General features: G+C 44.8%; 1 protein-coding gene across 4 annotated transcripts in view; it reads left to right on the forward strand.

The window, feature by feature from the left end:
- The window catches only part of LOC120918761 (phosphatidate phosphatase LPIN3-like), an 87773-nt gene that overhangs the window by 31565 nt on the left and 32006 nt on the right, over nucleotides 1-24202 (forward strand). Inside the window, exons 1-7 of one of the 4 annotated variants that reach the window (XM_040330523.1) lie at nucleotides 10356-10710; nucleotides 15505-15740; nucleotides 16794-16889; nucleotides 18853-19073; nucleotides 21239-21325; nucleotides 21844-21949; nucleotides 23694-23883. In XM_040330523.1, the coding sequence (XP_040186457.1) occupies nucleotides 10686-10710; nucleotides 15505-15740; nucleotides 16794-16889; nucleotides 18853-19073; nucleotides 21239-21325; nucleotides 21844-21949; nucleotides 23694-23883 (961 nt within the window). In that variant the 5' untranslated portion in view covers nucleotides 10356-10685. Of the gene's footprint in view, nucleotides 1-10355; nucleotides 10711-15504; nucleotides 15741-16793; nucleotides 16890-18852; nucleotides 19074-21238; nucleotides 21326-21843; nucleotides 21950-23693; nucleotides 23884-24202 lie in introns of those variants that run through there. The other 3 variants (XM_040330524.1, XM_040330526.1, XM_040330525.1) reach the window with 3 other exon arrangements.

The following is a 24202-nucleotide window of genomic DNA, read 5'->3' on the forward strand; positions in this document are numbered from 1 at the left end:
TCAACCGGGATAACTACTGGTAAGTAAATTTGTGAGGAGCAACCCGGCCTAAACTGCAGGGTGCTACATCAATAATATGCAATGGCCTTTTGTATTGCATGCCATTGTGTGTCAAAGCAACATCAACACAGTGTTGCCAACCTACCAGATTGAATTTTACTGACACAACACCCACATTTTACTGGCATAGCCAAGTTTTTACTGGCATTTCCAAAAGTTACAAAATTAAAGTTTTAAGTGCAAATTTGAATATTTAGGCTACCAACAAATACAATATGCAATTAGCAATATCATTTAAGGTAGATAATAAGGCACAAAAACATAGGGCCAGATTCACAAAAGAGATACGATGGCGTATCTCCTGATACGCCGTCGTATCTCTGAGATACGATTGTCGTATCTATGCGCCTGATTCATAGAATCAGGTTACGCATAGATAGCCCTAAGATCCGACAGGTGTAACTGTGTTACACCGTCGGATCTTAGGCTGCAATTCTAGGCCGGCCACTAGGTGGCGATTCCATTGCGGTCGGCGTTGAATATGCAAATTACTAGTTACGCCGATTCACGAACGTCCGCTTTGCCCGTCGATCTAAATTTACGTTTGTTTCGGTAGAGATGCGTCCCGTAAAACTAAGCATGCCCTCTAGGTGGTGTAACCCATGTTAAGTATGGCCGTCGTTCCCGCGTTGAAATTTTAAACGCGGGATTTACGACGCCATTTACGTTAACGTAGAAACCAATGACGTCTTGGGACGTCATTTAGCGCAATGCACGTCGGGCAATTTTACAGACGGAGCATGCGCAGTACGCTCGACGCGGGAACGCGCCTAATTTAAATGGTGCCCGCCCCATTTGAATTAGGCAGGCTTGCGCCGAGCGGATTTACGCTACGCCGCCGCAAGTTTACAGGTAAGTGCTTTGTAAAACAGGCACTTACGCTGTAAACCTGCGGCGGTGTAACGTAAATGGGATACGTTACGCCACCGCAGCGTAACGTAATTCTATGTGAATCTGGCTTATATTCTTATTTTATTTTTGATATATAGAAAGTAAGTAGCTCAGGGACAGGAGGGCAAAAAATTTGAATGGGCGGCCACACACATGAAATTGACTCTCACAGTAACACTGACAGCAGCACAGATGATGATGAGACCTCCCCGACATGACACGTCCCAGTGACAGTCTCTCTCCAAGCCAAGTGAACCCTCCAGTCCACTCCAGTCTAAACAGCACTGACGGTCCGAGGCTGCATTGCTCTCATACCACAGACCCGCACACGAGGCTCTGGCCAATACGTCTTGGCTCCATTGCACCATGACATCACATGACATGCTAAGGCACCCAATCACACTGTAGCAGGTACTCAGATGGTCTCAGCTCCAGACCAAGCCGAGCATCACAGACATATTTTATACTGGCAACCTTTTACTTTTACTGGCAGGAGAAAATTGCCTGTTTTTTACTGGCTGCCAGTAAAAATACTGACGGTTGGCAACACTGCGTCAACACATGTTGCTAGGCATCATGAGGCATTGACATGCTTGTGCATGAGACGTGTTATGATGTGTTCCCATTGATTTTAATAGAAAACACATAAAAAATGCCTAGGTGTGAAAAGGATCTTATAGGTAGATTCACGTAGGGGCGCCTAACTTTAGGGCGGCCTAGCCTAGTCTTTTTAGGCTACACCGCCGTAAATTAGTTAGGCTAGTAGTGATTCTTAAACCACTTACCTGCTCATTTTCGGCGGCGTAGCCTAAAACGAGCAGGCGTAAGCGCGCCTAGTTCAAATGACTTGGAGGGGGGCGTGTTGTATGGAAATGAGGCTTGACCTCACGTTTTTTGACACTGCGCATGCGCCGGGCGACTACATTTCCCAGTGCGCATTGCGGCTAAGTAGACCGTACGGGCCTATTGATTTTGACGCGTACGTAAACGACGTAAATCCCGATTCGCGGACGACTTGCGCAAACGACGTAAAAAATTCGAACCTCGCGGCGGGAACGGCGGCCATACTTAACATTGTTATTCCACCTCATAGGTGGAATAACTTTAGGCGGCCTATCGCGTACGGAAACGACGTTAATCGACTGCGGCGGGCTCGCGTTCGTTCGGGAATCGTCGTAAATGCTCATTTACATAATCTAGGCCAGCCGCAATGTAAGCGCCACCTAGCGGTAAGCCAAAACATTGCAATCTAAGATAGGACAGCACAAGCCGTCCTATCTTAGATATGTTTAAGTGTATCTCTGTTAGAGAATACACTTAAACATAGGTCGGCTTAGATTCAGAGTTAGGTCGGCTTATCTGTAGATAAGCCAGCCTAACTCTTTGCGAATCTACCTATAAGAATTTATATCCTAGAGCAAGGCTCAAATACCAGCACTGGGGCTTGAGCTGGGAAAGCAGCACCCATATATGGCTCTGATGAGTAATGAACTTTGCCCTTTTCTTGCCCTGTGGAATACATTATAAACCAATTTCAGTGGAAAATGTGCCTTTCAGCTTCAGCTTCCTTTCAGATTCAGCCCTGTGGTAAATAGAGGAAGTAAGCAATGTTGAAATTTTTTGAGGGTTTGTGCTTATTTAATTTAGCAATGATGTTGTGCTAAGAACAATTTTCATTTTGCTCACATTCGATTGATGAAAGATGAATTCTTATTGGTTGCTCTGTACTGCTGCAGTTTCTACGTTGCTCTTTGCTTTATTGAATAAGACCGACTGTGTCTGTAGAGGTAAGTACCATACTGTATATTCCACTACGCATATTGGGGTTGATTAACTAAAAATTAAGGGCCAGATTCTCGTACAGCGGCGTATCTTTGCGGCGGCGTAACGTATCCGATTTACGTCACGCCTCCGGAACTTAGACGGGCAAGTGCTATATTCTTAAAGCACTCGCTCCGTAAGTTGCGGCGGCGTAGCGTAAATAGGCCGGCGTAAGCCCACCTAATTCAAATTTGGAACAAGGGGGCGTGTTTTATGTAAATGTTCTGTGACCCGACGTGATTGACGTTTTTCACGAACGGCGCATGCACCGTCCGTGGAAATCTCCCAGTGTGCTTTGCGCCTAATACGCCGCAAGGACGTATTGGTTTTAACGTGAACGTAAATTACGTCCAGCCCCATTCACGGACGAGTTACGCAAACAACGTAAAATTTTCAAATTCCGTCGCGGGAACGACGGCCATACTTAACATTGGTACGCCGCACTTACACCACCATATAGCAGGGGTAACTTTACGCCGGGAAAAGCCTAACGTAAACGGCGTATATGTACTGCGTCGGCCGGGCGTACGTTAGTGAATTCGCGTATTTAGCTGATTTACATATTTCTAGGCGTAAATCAGCGTACACGCCCCTAGCGACCAGCGTAAATATGCAGTTACGATCCGACGGCGTAAGAGACTTTAGCCGGTCGGATCTAATAGAAATCTATGCGTAACTGATTCTAAGAATCGGGCGCATAGATACGACCGGCCAGACGCAGAGATACGACGGCGTATCTGGAGATACGCCGTGGTATCTCTTTTGAGAATCTGGCCCTCAGAGTGCAAAATCTGGTGCAGCTCTGCATAAAAACCAATCAGCTTTCAGGTTCTTTTTGTCAAAGCTTAAAGGGGTTGTATGGGTTCGTTTTTTTGGGGTTTTTTTTTAATAGCAAACATGTTATACTTACCTCCACTGTGAAGTTCATTTTGCACAGAGTGGCCCCGATCCTCGTCTTCTGGGGTCCCTCGGCAGCTGTCTCGGCTCCTCCCCGCAAGAGCTAACCCCCCCTCTGGGAAGCACTCTCCCAAGGGGGTTAGCTTGCGGGCGTGCTCCCGTGTGATACACTCGGCGGCCGATTACACCAACCATGGGGCATAATTTCTCCTACTGACACCAACGATGGGACACAATTCCTCCCAATGACATCAGTGATGGGACACAATTCATCCCAATGACACCAACGATGGGACACAATTCCTCCCAATGACATCAGTGATGGGACACAATTCTTCCCAATTATACCAACAATGGGACACAATTCCTCACAATGACACCAAAAATGGGGCTCAATGCCTTACAATGACACCAATAATAGAGGACAATTCCTCACAATGACACCAACAATGGGGCACAGTTTCCAACAATGGAGCAAAATGACTTCAGTGATGACACCAACAATGGGACCCAATAACGGGGCACAATTACTCCCACTGAAACAAACAATGGGGCGTTCATTTTTCCCACTGATGTCGGGACCTTTTTGACTACCACTGACCACTGTCCGGCCCTCGTAAACTCTGAAGGACAGTAAACTGGCCCTTTGCTTAGAAAGTTTGGAGACCACTGGTCTAGATGAAGCTGACGATCATAGTTAAAAAAAAAGGAAGAAGGAGGAAAAACGACGCCAAATACCAAATTATAAATTAAATGTGAAAATAAAAATCCATAGGAAGACCCAGTCCTCATATAATTGAATACATAAAGGCAGATGTTGAAGCAAACTAAAAGTTCATATGAAGAACCAGTTCTCCTTTAAGTGGCACCACAGTGACTCCACACACAGAATAAAGTGCCCAACACCATAATTCAGACCTGCTTACCAAATGGCAAGCACAAAGGGCGTTTGGCTATAACCCAGCCACGGCCTTTAGCTTGCAATGCTGAGCTGGAATGACAGGAAGCAGACTGGATGGCTAAAATCCCCCTCGGCGTCTCGCAGAGTCCGTGGCCATGATTCAATGATATGTTACGAGGGAAAGAAGCCCTTCTGTTGCCAGTTCCAGCAATGTCTTCAACTGTTTGCTCACGGCGGCAGCCGCGCCTTTCTACCGCCGTATATCGGTGTTAGCCAATCTGCAAGTGGTTAAAGTAGTGCAGTGCCGTATCGCAAAAAATGACATGGTTATGAAGGGGGGGGGGGGGGGTAAACCTTCCGGAGTTGAAGTGGTTAATAACGTTTTGATTTTGCCCCCATTCGCACCAAACAAACTATTTCACAGGAGAAATAGCTCAGTGTTTTTAGTCCCTTTATTAACGGGGATTATTAACCGCTTGTCGCCTGCCGCACGCATATATACATCTGCAGCATAGCATGGGCAGGCAAAAGGACGTATATATACGTCCCCTTTAAGAAGCGGTTGTTTCGGCCTCGTGAGCGCCCGCAGCGATCTTTGTGGGTCATGCGGACTCGATTGCCGCAGGCATACCTGCGATCGTCTCACGGAGAGATAGAACAGGGAGATGTTAATGTAAACACAACGGCCCGGATTCACAAAGACTTACGCCGATGTATCTCGATATACGCCACGTAAGTGTAACTATGCGCCGTCGTATCTGTGCGCCGTGCCCACAGAACTAGATACGCCTAAAAATAGGCTTCTTCCGACCAACGTAACTTTCCTACGCCAGCGTATCTTGGGCGCATATTTACGCTGGCCGCAAGGGGTGCTCCCATTGATTTACGCATCGAATATGCAAATGGCTGAGATACGCCGATTCACGAACGTACTTGCGCCCGTCGCAGTAATATACGCCGTTTACGTAAGGCGTACGTCCGACGTAAAGTTATTCCACATATAGGGAGGCGCAACCCATGCAAAGGTATGGGCCACGGAACAGTCGTCGTATTTTACGTTGTTTACATAGTACTACGTGAATAGGGCTGGGCGTAGGTTACGTTCAGTGATTCGACGTATCTTAGGCGTTCTTTCCGACGTGATTCTGAGAGTGCCCACTAGGAAGCGTCCACGGGACGGCGCATGCGCCGTTCGTTCGGCCCATCATTTGCATGGGGTCACGGTTCATTTAAATGTATCACGCCCACTTCCACCTACTCTGAATTAGGCCGGCGTACACCTAGGAATTTACGTTATGCCGGCGCAACGTTGGGAGCAAGTGCTTTGTGAATACTGTGCTTGCCTCTCTTTGTTACGTTGGCGTAGCGCATATGAGATGCTCTACGCCGGCATTAAGATGCGCTCAGCTACGTGAATCCAGGCCAACATCTCCCCGTTCTGCCTAGTGACACTGCCACTGATTGTGTTCCCTGTCATCGGGAACACGATCAGTGACTTGTCAGCAAGCCACGCCCCCTACAGTAAGAATCACTCCTTAGGGAACACTTAACCCCTTACAGCGCCACCTAGTGGTTAACCCCTTCACTGCCAGTGTCATTTTCACAGTAATCAGTGCATTTTTATAGCACTGCTCGCTGTAAAAATGACAATGGTCCCAAAAATGTGTCAAAAGTGTCCGATGTGTCCGCCATAATGTTGCAGTCATGATAAAAAAAAATCGCTGATCGCCGCCATTACTAGTAAAAAAATTAATTATTAATAAAAATGCTATAAAACTATCCCCTATTTTGTAGACGCTATAACTTTTGCGCAAACCAATCAAGAAACACTTATTGTGATTTTTTTTTTTTTACCAAAAATAAGTAGAAGAATACGTATCGACCTAAAGTGAGGAAAAAGAATGTTTTTTTATATGTTTTTTGGGGATATTTATTATAGCAAAAAGTAAAAAATACTGATTTTTTTTTTAAATTATCGCTCTATTTTTGTTTATAGCGCAAAAAATAAAAACCGCAGAGGTGATCAAATACCACCAAAAGAAATCTCTATTTGTGGGGAAAAAAAGGACGTACATTTTGTTTGGGAGGCACGTCGCACGACCGCGCAATTATCAGTTAAATTGACGCAGTGCCGAATCGCAAAAAGTGGCCCGGTCATTTAGCAACAAAATGGTCCGGGGCTACGTGGTTAATCTGGTGGTTGTACATGTGGAGGTTTTTGGTTTGATTCAGAGCAGGGCCTTTAACATGTATAATTCCACTTGTCTTTCTGAGTTTACACATGGCTCTCCAGTTTTCTGACACGGTCCACAAAATCATGCCATTAGGTTAATTGGATTAGAAGTAATTTGGCACTAGTTTGTGTGTTTGTGTGACAGTGATGGGGACATTAGATGATTAGTTCCCTGGAAGCAGACATGTGAATGGTTCAGTGAGTGCTATGTGTCAAGAACGGAAAAATGCATTGGCACTGTTACAATAAAAGATGAGAATTTAGGCCCAGATTCACAAAGCACTTGCGCCGACGTATCTCAAGATACGCTGACGTAAGTACAAATGTGCGCCGTCGTATCTTTGCGCCGACCCACATACTAAGATACGCCTGAAAAAAGGCTTCCTACGACCGACGTAACTTGCCTACACCGTCGTATCGTGGGCGCATATTTACGCTGGGCGCATTTGCCGCTCCCATTGATTTTCTATGCACATATGCAAATGAGGGAGATACGCCGATTCACGAACGTACTTGCGCCCGGCGCATAATATACGTGGTTTGCGTAAGTCGTACGTCCGTCCCCATATATGAGGCGCAACTCATGCAAAGGTATGGACCAGGGAACACAAGCCGTTGTATCTTTTGTCGTTTACGTTGTACGTGAATATGACTAGGCGTAGGTTACGTTCACGTCGTAGGCAGTGATCCTTTGTATCTTAGGGAGTCGTTCCGACGTCATTCTGAGCATGCGCACTGGATGCGTCCACGGGACGGCGCATGCGCCGTTCATTATTCGTATCTTTATGGCGCTCGGCCCATCATTGGCATGGGGTCACGCCTCATTTGCATGGCTCACGCCCACTTCCACTTACGACGACTTACACCTAAGAAAGCCAGCGCAGATTTGGTGGCAAGTGCTTAGTGAATCCAGTGCTTGCCTCTCTGCGCTGCGTCGGCATAGTGTAAAGAAGATACGCTACAGCGGCATAAATATGCGCCGATGTATGTGAATCCGGGCCTTAATGTTTACAGTTTCTAGAAGGAAAACACATTTGATTACTGTACAATAGTGACAGTCTGTAATTAAAATTCATGAATAGGAATTATAGGAAAAGTAATAAATAGCAAAAACATTACAACACATAACTCAGCAATTGATGGTCATTCTTTAGGTAATAAGTCATCCTCTTAGAGTAGACCTGTGGTGTACTATTAACTTAATTAGTTGTATGACTAAGGCCGCCATCATATAGGTAGTCACACATGCTTACAAATAGTTTTGCCGATTGTTCACTGAATATACATGTGTTGTGAAGACTTCTGATACAGAATCGACATAGATCCCAGTTCCTGTGTTTGACAGATTGGGGGAGATTTACTATTACTGGTGCACACAGAATCTGGTGCAGCTGTGCATAGTAGCCTTCCAGGTTTAAGGCCAGATTCACACTTGTACGACAAACGCTCCGACATTGGGAGCTCATGTCGCATGATGTGTGAAATCAATGTTTCCCTATGAGAGCCGTCTTAACGGTCCGACTTTGAAAATGCTCCCTGCACTACTTTGGTCCGACTTTGATCCTACTTCAGCCCATTGAATATCACTTAAGTCAAAATTAAATTGCGGTCTTAATTGATCCGACTTTGGAATGCGACTTGTGCTCTGATGATCTTTTGAGGGGGAACCCCACGCCAAAATAAAAAACGCATGGGTTCCCCTTCCAAGACCATACCAGGCCCTTCGGTCTGGCATGGATTTTAAGGGGAACCCCCAAATCCATACCAGACCCTTATCCGAGCACGCAGCCCAGCAGGCTACTCATGGGAAATGAGTGTCATAATTTCCCAGGAGGCAATGGGGTCTTAGGACAGGAAGATGAACCACCTAGGACCAGAAACTAGGCAGATGACGAATACTGCCTAGTAACAGCCACATTAAAGGCAAGCTGTTAATAGAAAGTTCATTTTTAGGGTGCAACTCCGCTTTAATGGGATTGAACTCTTTTAATCGGGTGTACTGTATTTATTGGCGTATAACACTCACTTTTTTACCCTGAAAACAGAGGGTAAACTGTGCCTGTGTGTTATACGCAGGGGGCTGTGGAATTTATTTTTCCTGAAAATTCCCTCTTAAAGTTAGGGTGCGTGTTATACGCCGATAAATACGGTATGTTCCTAGTTTGTTTAAAGTGATCTCTTTATACTGCAAGGGTAGATTTATATAAAGATGGTATTCTTCCTTAGCCCATTCATCAACATTTAATCTCTAGCCAAAATATATACACTTTTATTTTGTAGCTCAGCTGCCTCCCGCTGTCCTTGTGCCCCGTTTCCTATAGATGCCCATGACCATCAATTCCTATCCTGCAACAGACATTTCCAGGGCACTAATGCCTCTACTGTTGTAGATACTTCTAAGGCCGCGTACACATGGCCGAGAAACTCGATGGGCAAAACACATCGTTTTGCTCGTCGAGTTCCTTGTTCGGCTGTCAAAACACTAGTCGAGCCAAATGTTCCCATTGCCCAACGAGGAAATAGAGAACATGCTCTCTTTTTGGCTCGACGAGTTTCCCAAACGGTTTCTTGGCGAAAAGTGTACACAAGACCGGTTTTCTCGGCAGAATACGTCTCCCATCGAGTTTCTTGCTGAATTCTGTCGAGAAAACCGGTCGTGTTTACGGGGCCTAATATTACAGATGCCCATAGTCTGAAAGCCTTTATGACTTCAAATTGTCTTACTGCTGTTTTTCCTTATAGTTTCAAGTCTTGGCAGCACTTAGTTGTAACACAGAGGAAGCAGCAATATTAAAGAGGCCCTGCTCCTTTGGGACCATGCTGTTGTTGTGGCCTCTGTAATGGAAAAAAGCTATTTATGTGAGCCTATTGACAACAGGAGTGATCCCATTGATTCCCGGTGCTGTATATGTGCTATGCTTTTTTCCTGGAGGTCTCCAGGCCATATAATAGAATTGGTCCAGGAGGCAGCATAGCCTTCTTAAAGCGGTGTTTCACCCTGCAGAACAACTTTTTAGCATAAAATTAGGCATAGTAGCGCGAGCTACAGTATGCCTGTCTTAATTTTTTTATCCCCGTACTCACTGTGTAATCGTACATAGAAGATTCCGACTGCCCGCGGGGAATGGGCGTTCCTTTCAAGAGGGAGGGTGATTGACGGCCGGCTCTGGCACGTCACGCTCCCCGAAGACAGCCGGAGTAGGTCTCGGCTCTTCACGGCGCCTGCGCACAGACTATGCGCAGGCGCCGTGAAGAGCCAAGCCTATTTCGGCTATTTCCGGAGAAGCGTGACGCGCCAGAGCCGGCCGTCAATCACCTTCCGTCTGGATTGGAACGCCCATTCCCCCGTGGGCAGTCGGAATCTTCTATGTACGATTACACAGTGAGTACGGGGATAAAAAAATTAAGGCAGGCATACTGTAGCTCGCGCTACTATGCCTAATTTTATGCTAGAAGAAAAATATATATATATTTTTTTTTTATAGGGTGAACCCCCGCTTTAAATTTCATATCAACTTCCAGTTGTGTATTCTAAAGGACAAATCCTCTGCATTTCCTGCTCTACATACTGGAACGAAGCCCAGGAAGACACCTGATTACCGGTTACACCACGTGTGACTGTTTGCAGAAACAGGGCTGTCATTTCAGTCCTCACACCTTCTCAGCTGCTAACATGACGCAACTAGATTTAATCAACTCACCTGGAAAACAGGTTACTGAATGTGCTGAGTAGGGAGAGCCTGGCTGGAATTCTTTGACTGCTTTCAGACTACACATCTCTCCATTCTGCTGCCTGGTCCGGGGGATTCTGGGAGTACCATTGCTGAAATACTTGAAGCGCCAAAGGTTTGCTCTATCGAAGGTGTAAAGTTTAGAGGCTCAATGAGCAGAATTATACAAACCAACTGTGAGTTTACAAGTCCTTATGTGAACCTGTTTTGGCTGTCGTCATTTGTTGTCTGATGCTAGAAAATGTATTTTGTTGGTTTTGGATGCAGATAAAATGTGACCACTTTCGACATGAACACCAAGTATAGGAGATAAAACCTCTTTGTAGATCAATGAATATGTCTTGTCAGAGTGTATACTGTAATTTATCTATGTGCATGTGTTTAATATATAAATGTCAAAGATTATCACTGGTTGAGATAATGTTTTTTACACTCTGTTTGTAGCATTTTAAGAGAACGAATGATGCTTTGTATATACAACATATATATATATTTATTAACATTAACATTATCAACAGGACTAATTTATATTGAGAAAGATCTTTATGTTTATATATACATATACTGGGCCAGATTCACATAGGAGCGCGTATTTGTGAGCGGGCGTAACGTATCCTATTTACATTACGCCTCCGCAACTTTGACAGGCAAGTGCAGTATTCTCAAAGCAAAGTTGCGGCGGCGTAGCGTAAATAGGCCGACGTAAGCCCGCCTAATTCAAATATGGAACATGTGGGTGTGTTTTTTGTTAATTTATTGTGACCCCACGTAAATGACGCTTTTTACGAACGGCGCATGCACCGTCCGTGAAAGTATCCCAGTGCGCATGCTCCAAATTAACCCGCAAAAAGCCAATGCTTTCGACGTGAACGTAAATGACGCACAGCCCTATTCGCGAACGACTTACGCAAACGACGTAATCGACGGAAAATTCAACGCTGGCCAGACGTCCATACTTAACATTGGCTGCGCCTCATATAGCAGGGGTAACTTTACGCCGGAAAAAGCCTAACGTAAACGGCGTATCTGTACTGCGATGGCCAGGCGTACGTTCGTGAATTGGCGTATCTAGCTGATTTACATATTCTAGGCGTAAATCAGCATACACGCCCCTAGCGGCCAGCGTAAATATGCAGTTAAGATACGACGGCGTAGGCGACTTACGCTGGTCGTATCTAAGAGAAATTCTGGCGTATCTGATTCTTTGAATCAGGCGCCAAGATACGACATCTCAGACTCAGAGATACGCCGTCGTGTCTCCTACGTGAATCTGGCCCTGTGTGTGTGTGTGTGTGTATGTATATATGTACAGTAAAACCTTGGATTGCAAGCATAATTCGTTCTAGAAAGATGCTTGTAATCCAAAGCACTTGTATATCAAATCAAATTTCCCCATAGGAAATAATGGAAGCGCAAATGATTCGTTCCACAACCATTTATTCTTTTTTTGTTTACAAATGGTTTTTATTATGGATAAAGTCATAGTATAAGCTTTTAACAGTGATAGAAGATGAACACGTGAGAGAGTCATTTACATTATATATTATATCCAAGTAAAGACATATCACATGAGAAAATACATATATTCGATTTATAAATCTATATAACATTTGTGGGAAAAGATCTGTGGGTGTGCTTAATTAGCATAACAGTAGTGGACATTACACCAGTAGTGAGGTTTCCCATAAAGACCATTTTTTTGGTATATATGCATGGTGTCATATAACGTGTGGTGTATTCTTTCTGATAGTTTGATGTTTGCCATACGGTTAAGAACCTGTGGCCATGGTACGTTGGATGAACGCCAGTTAAAAGCTATGGCCCAGTGGATAGAGCTAAAGAGAGTGTGGATTAGTCTAGAACTGGCTATTGGTATGTCTTGTATGGGGGAGAATAGAAGGCACAGTTGGGGTGTTAGTGGGATCTTTCTGCCTGAAATTCGATCAATCATAAGACTTGCATTGTGCCAGATGTATTTTAGGTGGCCACAACCATTTATTCATAGGTCCTTCAGTTTATAGTCCATATAAAAATATTATAGCAATGTTGTGTAACCATAAAATGTCCGTCCACAAATGGAAGCCTCCACAAACTGCTTAGAAGCAAAATCCAGCAGGAGCTCCAGAGTATAAAAGATTTATATAGAGATTTATTTAAAGCGGAGTTTCACCCAAAAGTGGAACTTCCGCTTTAAGCACTCCTCACCCTCTTACATGCCACATTTGGCATGTCATTTTTTTGGGGGGCAGTGGGGGCTTTGGCAGGAGTGGGACTTCCTGTCCCACTTCCTACTTCTGCCCAGGGACCGCCTCGGCGACTTCTCTTCTCGCCTTAGGCGGTCTCTCCCTTTAGGCGATCTCCAGGGACACGTGACAGGTCCCTTGAGATCGCCTGTCTACTCATAGAGCGCAGTGAGTGCCCGGCCGTGAAGCCGAAAGTTGTCACAGCCGGGTGCCCACACTAAGAATGGAGGCAATGGCCGGAGAGGGGGTGAGAGGAGCGGAGCTCCGGCCGGCGCGTCGCTGGACCGTGGGACAGGTAAGTGTCTGTTTATTAAAAGTCAGCAGCTACACTTTTTGTAGCTGCTGACTTTTAATAAACACTAAAAGGCTGGAACTCCACTTTAATATGTGTCTTAAAACCAGGTGTTTTTAAAATATAATTAAGTATACATATGTGTATCTAAACCTAAAGACAAAAATGTAATCTATTGCAGTTTACCAGTCAATAGATGTGGTGGCTGCATTTGTTTTCTTGATTTTTCAGGCCAGAAATAGTGCAGAAAATATCTGTTGATCTACCCAGAAATACAGTGTTTTTGTTACTATCTGTGAGCTTAAAACCTTATTCCAAGTCTACTAGTCTTATTAATGGGTAAATATGGAAGGGGAAACTAAAGCGCTAGCAGTGCCCAAAGTGCAGGGTGGAAAATGAAGTACTTAGAAATAAAATGATAAAATAAACTTAATGCTGCTCAAATCTGAAATTGCAATAACAACAAATAAATAATGTGAATAAAGTGATTGATGAGCGCAAAATTAGTGGTATAATAAAATAAAATAACAGTGAAACGTCCAATTAGAGAAATAGCTCTAATAAAAATAATAATCTCCAAAGTGATGCAAAAGTGTATAACACTTCAGTGACAAATAGTGCCAGGTAGGCACAATGGATTTGAAAAATCCAATGTGTAAAAATGATACTGATAATGAAAAAATATATTGAAAAAATATAAAAAATATAAAAAACCAATTGTGACACAGGTTCATATGTGACAGTTCATAAAACACAGGAGTGGTTGAAAATCCCAAACAGTGACTGTGTATCCGAGCAGAGTGATGAAAAGGATCCACATAAGCAGCTGAGCTCACAATGTGCTTACCTCACACACATGCAATGACAGCATGGTATCTCCACAGATGAAATCTGCCACGAGAAACGAATCCTCCTCACCTCTCCTGTAGTAACAACGACTGGGGGTCTGTGGATAGTGGAAACGGCGTCCTTCTGGCTATGTCTGCTACTCCGGTCTTCACCAAAATGGAGGCTCCGTGTGCAAGTGCACTTAAGATGACCCAAAATAAGCGGAAAGAATCTCCAATGGTGAAGTATTTCAAAAACCGATTTAATATCGTCCACAGAGTAAAATAAACAACACAAGGTTCAGCTTGACAGAGCCTGAACCAAACGAACAGCGAGAACGGCTGTGTGATCGGATAGGTGCGTCACTTCCGGTCACGTCTTTCGATGCCTTACGCGTTGCGTCACGTCACGTGACGTCACGTGAGCCTCTGATGAAGCACACGGAGCCTCCATTTTTGGACGTTTCACTGTTATTTTATTTTATTATACCACTAATTTTGCGCTCATCAATCACTTTATTCACATAGTCTTATTAATGCACCATGTAAATGAAGTGAGCAAAGGCAGTCATATTTGAAGTCCAGCCTGTGCTGGCTATGGCTCCTTCCATAGATACAATGAAGAAGAAATCATAACTATGAAGGGTGAAAACAATGAGAAAAAATGCAAAAGAAAAGTAAAGTGACACAGCCATCACATCTAAGGATTTGTTATCTGCAATATATTATTTTTTGTTTTTGGGTTTAGATACAGAAAAAGATAAAGTGGAACAAAAATTTACAATGTTAAAGGAACTTTTTTTTTTAGTAAAATAACAAACTTGTTATACTTATCTCCACTGTGCAGCTTGTTTTGCACAGAGTGTCCCCGAACCCGGTCTTCTGGGGTCACTCGGTGGCTGTCTTGGCTCCTCCTCGCAAGAGCTTTCCGCCTTCATGCGAGCTCCCTCGCATGGTGGAAAGCTCTGTTGGGCGCGCTCCCGTGATACAGCGGCGGCCATAGCCGTCGACTTTATCACTCGGCCCAGCCTCCCGGCACGCCGTGTCATTGGATGAGATTGACGGCAGCCCCAGCCAATGGCTGCGCTGCTATCAATCCGTCCAACCTAGCCAATCAACCGCCAGGCTTGGAACCGAACAGGGTGACGGGAAGGCGCGCGGGACTTTCGAGGGGTGAGGTAAGTAAAACGGGGGCTTGGGGGGGGGGGGGGGGGCGGTGCTGTCGGATGTTTTTTCACCTTAATGCATAGGATAGGACCTTTACAACCCCATTGAAGATTGGCTAAACATTGCAGATTTATAACTGCCAGGCAATGAGAAACTTGTCCATCATCCCTCGTATTGTTGGAGTGCTGAGACACAAGATCTCAACCAATAGTGCTTTTTCTCTCTGTGACTTGTAGCACATGTTTTTGGCCTATGGGTAGCCCACTTATTGTCGCAAGGGACGCTCAAATCAATTTGTATTATCTTCTATTACCATACAATAGGCAGGGGACCCAAAAGACAGAAATTTCTATCTTTCTACTATTCAGGTAGTTCTATGTCATATACGTTATGTCTGATGTTATGTGTAGTATAGTGTATACGTTTCCCTTCTCTTTGCAGTAGGCTATAACCTGACGTTTCATGAACCCCTCTCTCTTCAGAGGATGAACTACGTGGGGCAGCTAGCAGGCTCTGTACTGGGCCGTGTACGGGACTTGTATAAAGGAGTCAACCCAGCCACGTTGTCTGGCTCCATTGATGTGATAGTGATCCGACAGCCTGATGGCTCTTTTCAATCGTCTCCATTCCACGTGCGGTTCGGGAAACTGGGCATACTGAGATCAGCTGAAATGGCGGTAAGTCTATAAAAGACCACGCAGACAACACTAACTAAAAATATTCATGTATTTGAGATCCCTTTTTAACAGTAGGCTGCCATATTATAACCAGCTGGCCCTAGTCTAAACAAACAAGCCAGCCGCACTCCAATGACATTAGCCTTCACAGAGCTTTATTGTTCCAGGACAAGATCACAGATTGGTCTGGGCAACCTCTTCTGTGATCTTGTCCTGGCACAAGAAAGCTTTGTGAAGGTGGATGTCATTGGAGTGCATACCTCCCAACATTTTGAGATGGTAATAAGGGACACCTACTAGCAAACGTATGTAGGCATAGAACACGCCCCTGCCACGCCCCTTAATGGGGACATAACCCCCCCCCCAAAAAAAAGGTTAATTAAATACACAAGTGCTTTTTTACCACTAATAGATTGGCTTTTAAAGTTGACAAATGCAGCAATTTAGAATTTGGATGAAAGGTTCAGCACTCGGAAAGACTTTTTGAAAGAGAAAAGGTGTTTTTTATAAAAAATACAAAAAATGCATTGAGCATACATTTCATCCAGTGTACAATTTTCAAAATATTGCTAGCAGACAGGTAAGGGCCTGTGTCGAAAAGGCTTTGGGCTTATATCAGTGGCATCACTTTGAGATGCCTCTGAGATCATTCAGACACAATTGACCAGTGCATTTGGCCTGCAGTTGATCTTCTTATGAACTGAATTTGACCTGCTTCAGGTAGGTTTTGAATTACCATAGACATTTATAGGTATTCAGAACCAGTCGGATGCAAACAAAAGTCCATTGACACAAGCTTTAGAAGAGTTTTAAGGTAAGGGAACCATACATTTTGTTAAATTTCACTTTAAGCACCCTTCACACCAAATCCAACTTTGAATTCGGGTGACTTCAATCGCACAATTTGACTTCAAATCGGTGTTGCTGACAATAGGGTGCGACTTGTCATTCAATTTCACAAGTCTTCCGGTGTGCCCGGGGGCTAAGGTCCTTAGTAGATAATCAAGTGCATCTTGCTCATTGAACTTAAATTATTATGTCTTTTTATTTCAGGTTGATATAGAAGTAAATGGAGAACCTGTAGATCTGCAAATGCGACTTGGGGAAAATGGAGAAGCTTTCTTCATTCAAGAGATGGAGGAGAATGAGGTAAATGATTGATTAAGGCAGGCCATAGATGATGCGGTGGTTGCAGGAAAGACGTGTTGATGGGGGAATCCCTCCCGTGCAGCTACTGTTTTCTCCCAGGGAGGGGGTCCCTGCTAGGAGAACACAGTGATTATTACTAGTGGCTTAAGCCCCCTGCCGGCAGACTCCGTCAACCACTGGCCAGGATTGTCGGGAAGAGGCCCTTGTCCCCATCAACAAGGTGCTTTGGGGTGGGGTTTCGCAGGGCCCCCCTGCCCTAAAGCACCCCCCCATGTTGAGGGCATGTGGCCTCGTATGGTCCAGGAGGGGAAGGGCCACTCACTCCCCCCCCCTTTCCTTACCTTCCGGGCTGCATGCTCAGTTAAGGGTCTGGTATGGATTTTGGGGGGACCCCAGGCCATTTTTTTGGGCATAGGGGTCCCCCTTAAAATCCATACCAGTGTGGTCTGGTATGCTCCTGGGGGGAACCCCACAGCAGTTTTCTTTTTCCATTTTGGCGAGGGTTCTTCCTCATGATCCTCAGCGCATAAGCCGCACCACAAGTCGGCTCATCATGATCGGACTTGTGGTGCGAATTCTATTCAAATCAATGGGTTCTCATATAGAACCATTGATTTTGACATAAAAAAAATGCTTGATGAGGCTTAACGCAGCTGTATCCAGCGTTAAGCCGCGTTTAGTAGCTGTTACCAGTGGCAGACGTTTTTACAGCTCTGGGTCCTGTTTTTTTTTTACAGCTTGAAAACACCTATGCCAATTACAGCTTCTAAACGCCTGTGTCTGCATGGACACATAGGCCCAGATTCACAAAGCACTTACGCCGATGTATAACAAGTTACGCCGACGTAAGTGCAAATGTGCGCTGTCTTATCTGTGCGCCAGACCCACAAACTAATATGCGCCTAAAAACAGGCTACACCCCGCCGACGTATCTTGCTTACGCCGGCGTAGAGTGGGCGCACATTTAGGCTGGGAGCATGGTGCCGCTCCCATTGATTAGCCATTCAAACATGCAAATGAGAGAAATACGGCGATTTACAAACGTGCGTGTGCCCGGCGCATGCTACGCGAGATGCGCGTAAGTTGTACGTCCGGCGTAAAGTTATGCCCCATAAAGGAGGTGCAACCCAGCAACACACATGCTCAGGTCTGAACCAGGGAACACAAGCCGGCGTATTGTGCGTTGGACGTGGGGGCTGTGCGTACGTTATGTTCACGGCGTATGCAGTGATCCGGCGTAGCTTGGGCAGTTTTGCCGGCGTGGTTGTGAACAGGTGCATAGGGGTGCGTCTACGTCACGGCGCATGCCCAGTTTGTGATACTACCTGTCTGGCGCTCGGCCCATCATTTGCATGGGGTCACGCCTCATTTGCATGGGTTCACGCCCACTTCCACCTACGCCGACGTCCCCCTTTCGAAACCCACGCTACGCTGGCGCAGCGTTGGGAGCACTGGCTTGCTGAATGCAATGCTTGCCTCTCTGCGCTGCGTTGGCGTAGCGTACAGTGTGTGCTCTACGGCGGCGTAATGTGCGCCCTGCTCTCTGTGAATCTGGGCCATAGAATAACATAGAGAGTAGGGTGACCACATTTCCAAACTACTATTCAGGGACACCCCCTTCCCAAAAATCAGCTTGTGCTGTAACGAATCACAGCACAGTGATTGGACACAAGGCGGGATTTATGATTTCTCCAATCACAAGCAGGGGGTGGGATTGTGCTCCTCCAGGCATTCCCGGCCAGGACAAGTACTGTCAGTGAGTAAAGCAGTGATGTGGCGGCCTTTTTTGGGGGCATTAGTTTGGCTTGGGGGGTGGCTGTGTCAGTTTCATTCCGGGACACTGTATTGTCTTGGAATTAATGTGCCCGGGACAGACCTGCAAAATGTGGGACTGTCCCGGGCAATCCGGGACACGTGGTCACCCGCTATTATTTAACATCCACTGTTTTTGTTGACTTTAAAGGAATACAACCCATCCATCAGTCCTGTTCTCCACTCCCTGGATATGTTATCTACTCATGACAATAACGATATACGGGAGGCCCCCCCAGCTCCAGATTCCCCTCGGTTTGCACTGGACACACCCGCCAGGAGGCAACGTTGGAGCAACAGAAGAAAGAGGAGTAGAGGGGATGAGACTCCGGGAGCTCAGGATAAAGATGGAATTGCTGTGCTACCTTCATGGTGAGTAATGATGGATTGTCCTGTATTTTTGACTCTGTGTCATGAGTAGATGTGTGACACCACTTGGCACATGGATGGTCACTGACAAACTTCTCCATGGCAAGCATCCAGTGCTGAGTGACATTACATTAATGAGCCACAGTGCTGACACAATCCAAAGTCAGACTCAATGTGCTGCATAGCAACTGCGTGTTGTTGACGTACACTGCCAGTGTTATAGTGCTCTTTACCGAAGGTGATAATCCTCCTCCTGCCTGCAGACTGAGCTATATTTACTTACATCTTTCTTTAGAAAGTTTTTTTTTTTTAATTAAATGTTTGAAAGTGAAACGGTTTCTGCAAGATTAGCGCTGTCCTTGTGCTACCAATTAGAGCAATGATACACAGACATTGTCCCGGGCACGAAGTGCAGGTCGGCACTGCAATACTCCTAAGGGGACATAAATTATACTGCCATGGTGACTTTTGTCTTCCTAAATCCAAAGTGTAATCTGTTAATATTTTTTTTTTCTGCTTTAATTTCATAATTTAACACTTCAGCCCCTGAAGGATTTACCCACTTCCCGACCAGGCCATTTTTTGCGATACAGCACTGCGTCGCTTTAACTGACAATTGTGCGGTCGTGCGACGTTGTACCCAAACTAAATTGACGTCCTTTTTTTTCCCCACAAATAGAGCTTTTTTTTGGTGGTATTTGATCACTTCTGCGGTTTTTATTTTTTGCGCTATAAACTACTGGTTCTGGAGGCCTCTGGCCTTTCTGGCCGTTTCCGAGGCTCTCTGGCCGCATGCGTTTTTGCATGCCATTGTAGTCAATGTGGGACTAATTATTCTCGTTTCCATTGACTTCAATGGGGAAACTCGCTTTGATATGCGAGTACTTTGGATTACGAGCATTCTCCTGGAACGGATTATGCTCGTAATCCAAGGTTCCACTGTATATCTGATTCTTCTTTTGAAAAATCCACCTTTAAACCAAAATCACCAGAATCTTGAAATTCTTGAAGATGCTGAAGTAGCGATATAATCAGGGCTCAAGACCTGCGGGAACGCATGGGAACGGAGTTCCTGCACTTTTTTCATAGCAGGAACGCAGTTCCCTTTGCAGGACTAGAGCAGCCGAGCCGCCCGAGCCAATCATCACTAAGCGGCGATGCCCAGCTCGGGTCACTGTCAGGGGCAGGCGAACCTTAGTAATCCTTTGTTACTGGCCGCTTCCTGTATATGGATTCATCAGGTAGTGTGCGGGTATTCCGTCACTTCCTCAATGCCGCAATGTCTCCTGGGAGCTTTTGTCATTGTTCCCAGGAGACATTCCGGAGGTCTGCCGCGAGTTATCGCGGGATTTAGAAAGAACTTGCTTAAAGTTCTTTCAAAATCCCGCGATAACTCGTGGCAGACATTAACTCGCGGGAGACATTGCGGCATCGAGGAAGTGACGGAATACCCGCACACTACCTGATGAATCCATATACAGGAAGCGGCCAGTAACATAAAGGATTACTAAGGTACAGTGGATCAAAAAAAACAAAACACATGCGGTTTAGTAATTATGCATATGAGCGTATCATTTTTTTTTTTTTTTTTGGTGAGAGTGGATCTTGGCTGGGAGTTCCCACACTTTTTTCCCTAGGACTTGACCCCTGGATATAAGCACAGGGCCTCTGGCTACCTTCTCCTACATCTTTTTCATAGTTACAGCTTCACTGCTTTCTGCTCTAATACAGAGAGTGGTCAGCATGGACCATGGAAATGCAGAGGTCTGTAAGACCTAAAGATGACTGAGCCAGTCAGTGAAACTCAAGGAAAATTCCTGGATGTTCCTGAATTAGCATTAAGCAAGCACATGGCATTACAAGAACTGGACTTCCCCTTAACGAGCAATATCGAATAAACACAAAGAAAAACAAGAGAATACAATTGTCTGACTGTAGAACTGGTTCCTTTGAGTGGAATAGAGGTATCTACTGAATTGTAGGAATTTGTCAGATAGCTTTGAATTGCCAAGTGTTTATAATAAATCTACATTTAATGAATTTTATTATTTTATTGACAAAGACATTTTAAGGCACAGTAGAGTGAACCGTACACTACATGCTATACCCACGTATTACACTATCCTGATTCTCTTTTCTATATTGTGTCTTCTTTATATCCCATCTAGTGACTCCATATATTTCTCATTCTCTGAACTCCCTGAAGAAATTTCCTCTTCTAAGGATTTTCACCCCTATCCGGAGTTATCCTCGAGGTAAACCAAGTAAATGTGGGTTGAAGGTAGGGGTACTCATATGCAGGGCTGACTTAATGAGAGGGCACACCTGGGCACTGCCCAGCTGCATGGGGGGCCCCTGCACTTTGCCCAAAGCAGCTGGTCTTTGAGCCCACGCTGCCCCAAAATTGGGGGGCCCATGATGGCACTGAGAGTGATAGATACTCAGGGGAGGCAGTCTGACTCCTACCTACTTGATGTCTGTTTACTGCACTGTCATCATTGTAGGGGCCCCAGAGCATTACTTTGCCCAGGAGCCAATGATGCTATTAAGACAGCCCTGCTCATATGACCATGTGGGTGACTTAAAACATGTTGAGGAATCAGAACTCTGACTGGTGGTTATACAAGCCCCACATTGAGATAACTTGTGTGGGTGGAAAATTAATGTGAAGTATTCATGGCTTTTCCTTTCTTATACTGTACAGTATATTGTGTATGTTAAGATTAGTGACATTGTCACCATTTGCTGATAAACAAAAACTGATCTGATTCAGCAGTCGATCCCCATCTCCTAAAAGTGACTCGGAGTTGGAAATGAAAATCCTCAACACATCTCTGTCTGAGAACTGCATGGAATGGAACTGGGGAAGACTCCCACAGGTGAGGCCCACTCATGACCAGCCATCAATGAGGTGACCCCTTTTAGCCAGGGGAGGACTGGGAAAGATAATCTGCTGGGCATTTGATGGAAGGAACAGTTTCCTGTGACTAAAAAATGTGTTCTTCACAAAGTGTGTCATGGTGGCATAGTAATTGTAACGACACCCTGAGTATGAAAGGGGTTAAAGTCGTTTAGAACATTCCATTCTTGAACTCAAAGGCAGCTACCGAACACTCCAATCAGCCGAAAAAAGAAACCCATACGAATGATTCTCCCCCAAGTACGAGACGAGGCTCTGTGTTGAGGGTCAAGCAGGAATCAGCCTTTATTGAAAGGAATACAAGTCTTATATACAGTAAAAGAGGAGATGCATACCTCCTGCTCATATTACTCTGAAAATACACCTGTGACCAGACCTAATTAACATGAGCTAATTAACTAATCCCTTTAAGCAGCCTGGTCATTGTTATGATACATCAGGATTTCACTAAAGGTCAGACTTGTTGTCACCAAGCTTCACACAGTAGATGATACATTATCATAAGTTTAAACACAGGACATATTCTCACAATAGCAAGGAGCTCCACTAGGAGTCGGCCCGTCTCCTACATTGTGCAGAGGCCAATGTGATCAGCTCTTTCAATTAACATGTTGAGTTCAGAATCAAACAAACCAAGAATAGTCTTTACATATATCCTGGAAGATATTGTGGATAAATATTACTCTCCCATTTTAATTAATCCAATATATATTTTCTCAGTCACCCTGTGCCAGGATAGCACAGGGTGACTTAGACATAAGAGGTGCATGGGGAGCTGAAACAAGGATATCCCATACTTTCCAAGGGATTCTGGGTTCCACGGGCCCTCCCGTCACAGTAATTAATGGGTATGGTAAAAGGTGGGTGTCATCTTAAAATACATGGGTCAGATAGTACAGAGGGGGATGCAGGAATCAATGAGTAAGGAATTAAGTTGGGGGGTGAAGAAGAAAAAGCAATGAAAATTAATTTGGAGGAGGGGTTGAGAGATGGCACTGAGACCCAGATTATGGAGGGTGGCAGAAGAGGCAATGGGTACAGTGGAGGGGAGAGAGTTGGCAAGAATTGACCATTTATAAGAGACATCTGTTGGTCAAGGTACTCCACTTTTCAGCAGGAGAATTAGAAAATAGCAAACATTTTTTGTGTGTCCAATGTTTTTCCTTTATAAAGGTGAGCTGTGCCCCACCAAAATGTTAGTCACTTAAAAAAGATTTGCTGTTTGCTGAAATTATGCCGCGTACACACGATCGGAAATTCCAACAAGAAAACCTTGGCTCAAACTTGTGTGGCATACACACGGTCACACCAAATTCCGACCGTCAAGAACGCTGTGACGTACAACATTACGACGAGCCAAGAAAAATTAAGTTCAATGATTCCGAGAATGCGTTGACTTGATTCCGAGCATGTGTGTTTTTGTGTGCGTCGGAATTGCATACAGACGATCGGAATTTCCGACAATAACTTTTCCAATCTGAAAATTTGAGAACCAGCTCTCAAATTTTTACTTTCTGTAATTCCGACAGAAAAAGTCCGATGGGGGCCTACACATGGTCGAAATTTCCGACTAAAATCTCACATCGAACTTTTTATGTCGGAAATTCCGATCGTGTGTACGCGACATTACTGACAAGTACTATGAGTGTCTCAAACCAACATCAGTCTATCAACATTTTAATAATATCTTCTATGTTTGCCAGGTCACTCGGACTGATATTGCCTCTCAAATATCACAATCCGCACCACCCAGTCCTGGCAGGGAGCTGGTTGAGATATCTTCCACTGCTTCAACAGAGCCTGAAATTCACATAACTAATGAGGAAGATGTCACCTTCCATGTTACTCTATTAGAGGGATCAGAGGATACCCCTTCTTTCCAGGTTCTTCCAGGTGAGCCATTAAGAACATTCTGTAAATATATTATTGCAATGCTGATGATTGGGATAGATGGGTCATCAGGTGCTGACCAGCTCTTAAAGTGGAAGTAAACTCTTCAATTTGATAGGTACAAAACCAGTTAACATTACCGGCATGCCGGAAATGATAGCTGTCATATTTGTTTGTGCTCTCAACCAAACTGCCAAACCATCCAATGGCTGGTTTCATAACAGGTCACATGTACAGCATCATGGCAGTTGCAGATTAAACAGAGGTCAAGATGGCCGCTTCCTTGGCTGAAAACGATAGGAGGGTTTACTTCCACTTTAAG

Source organism: Rana temporaria, chromosome 12 (assembly GCF_905171775.1).
Source record: "Rana temporaria chromosome 12, aRanTem1.1, whole genome shotgun sequence".
Taxonomy (NCBI): Eukaryota; Metazoa; Chordata; class Amphibia; order Anura; family Ranidae; genus Rana; species Rana temporaria.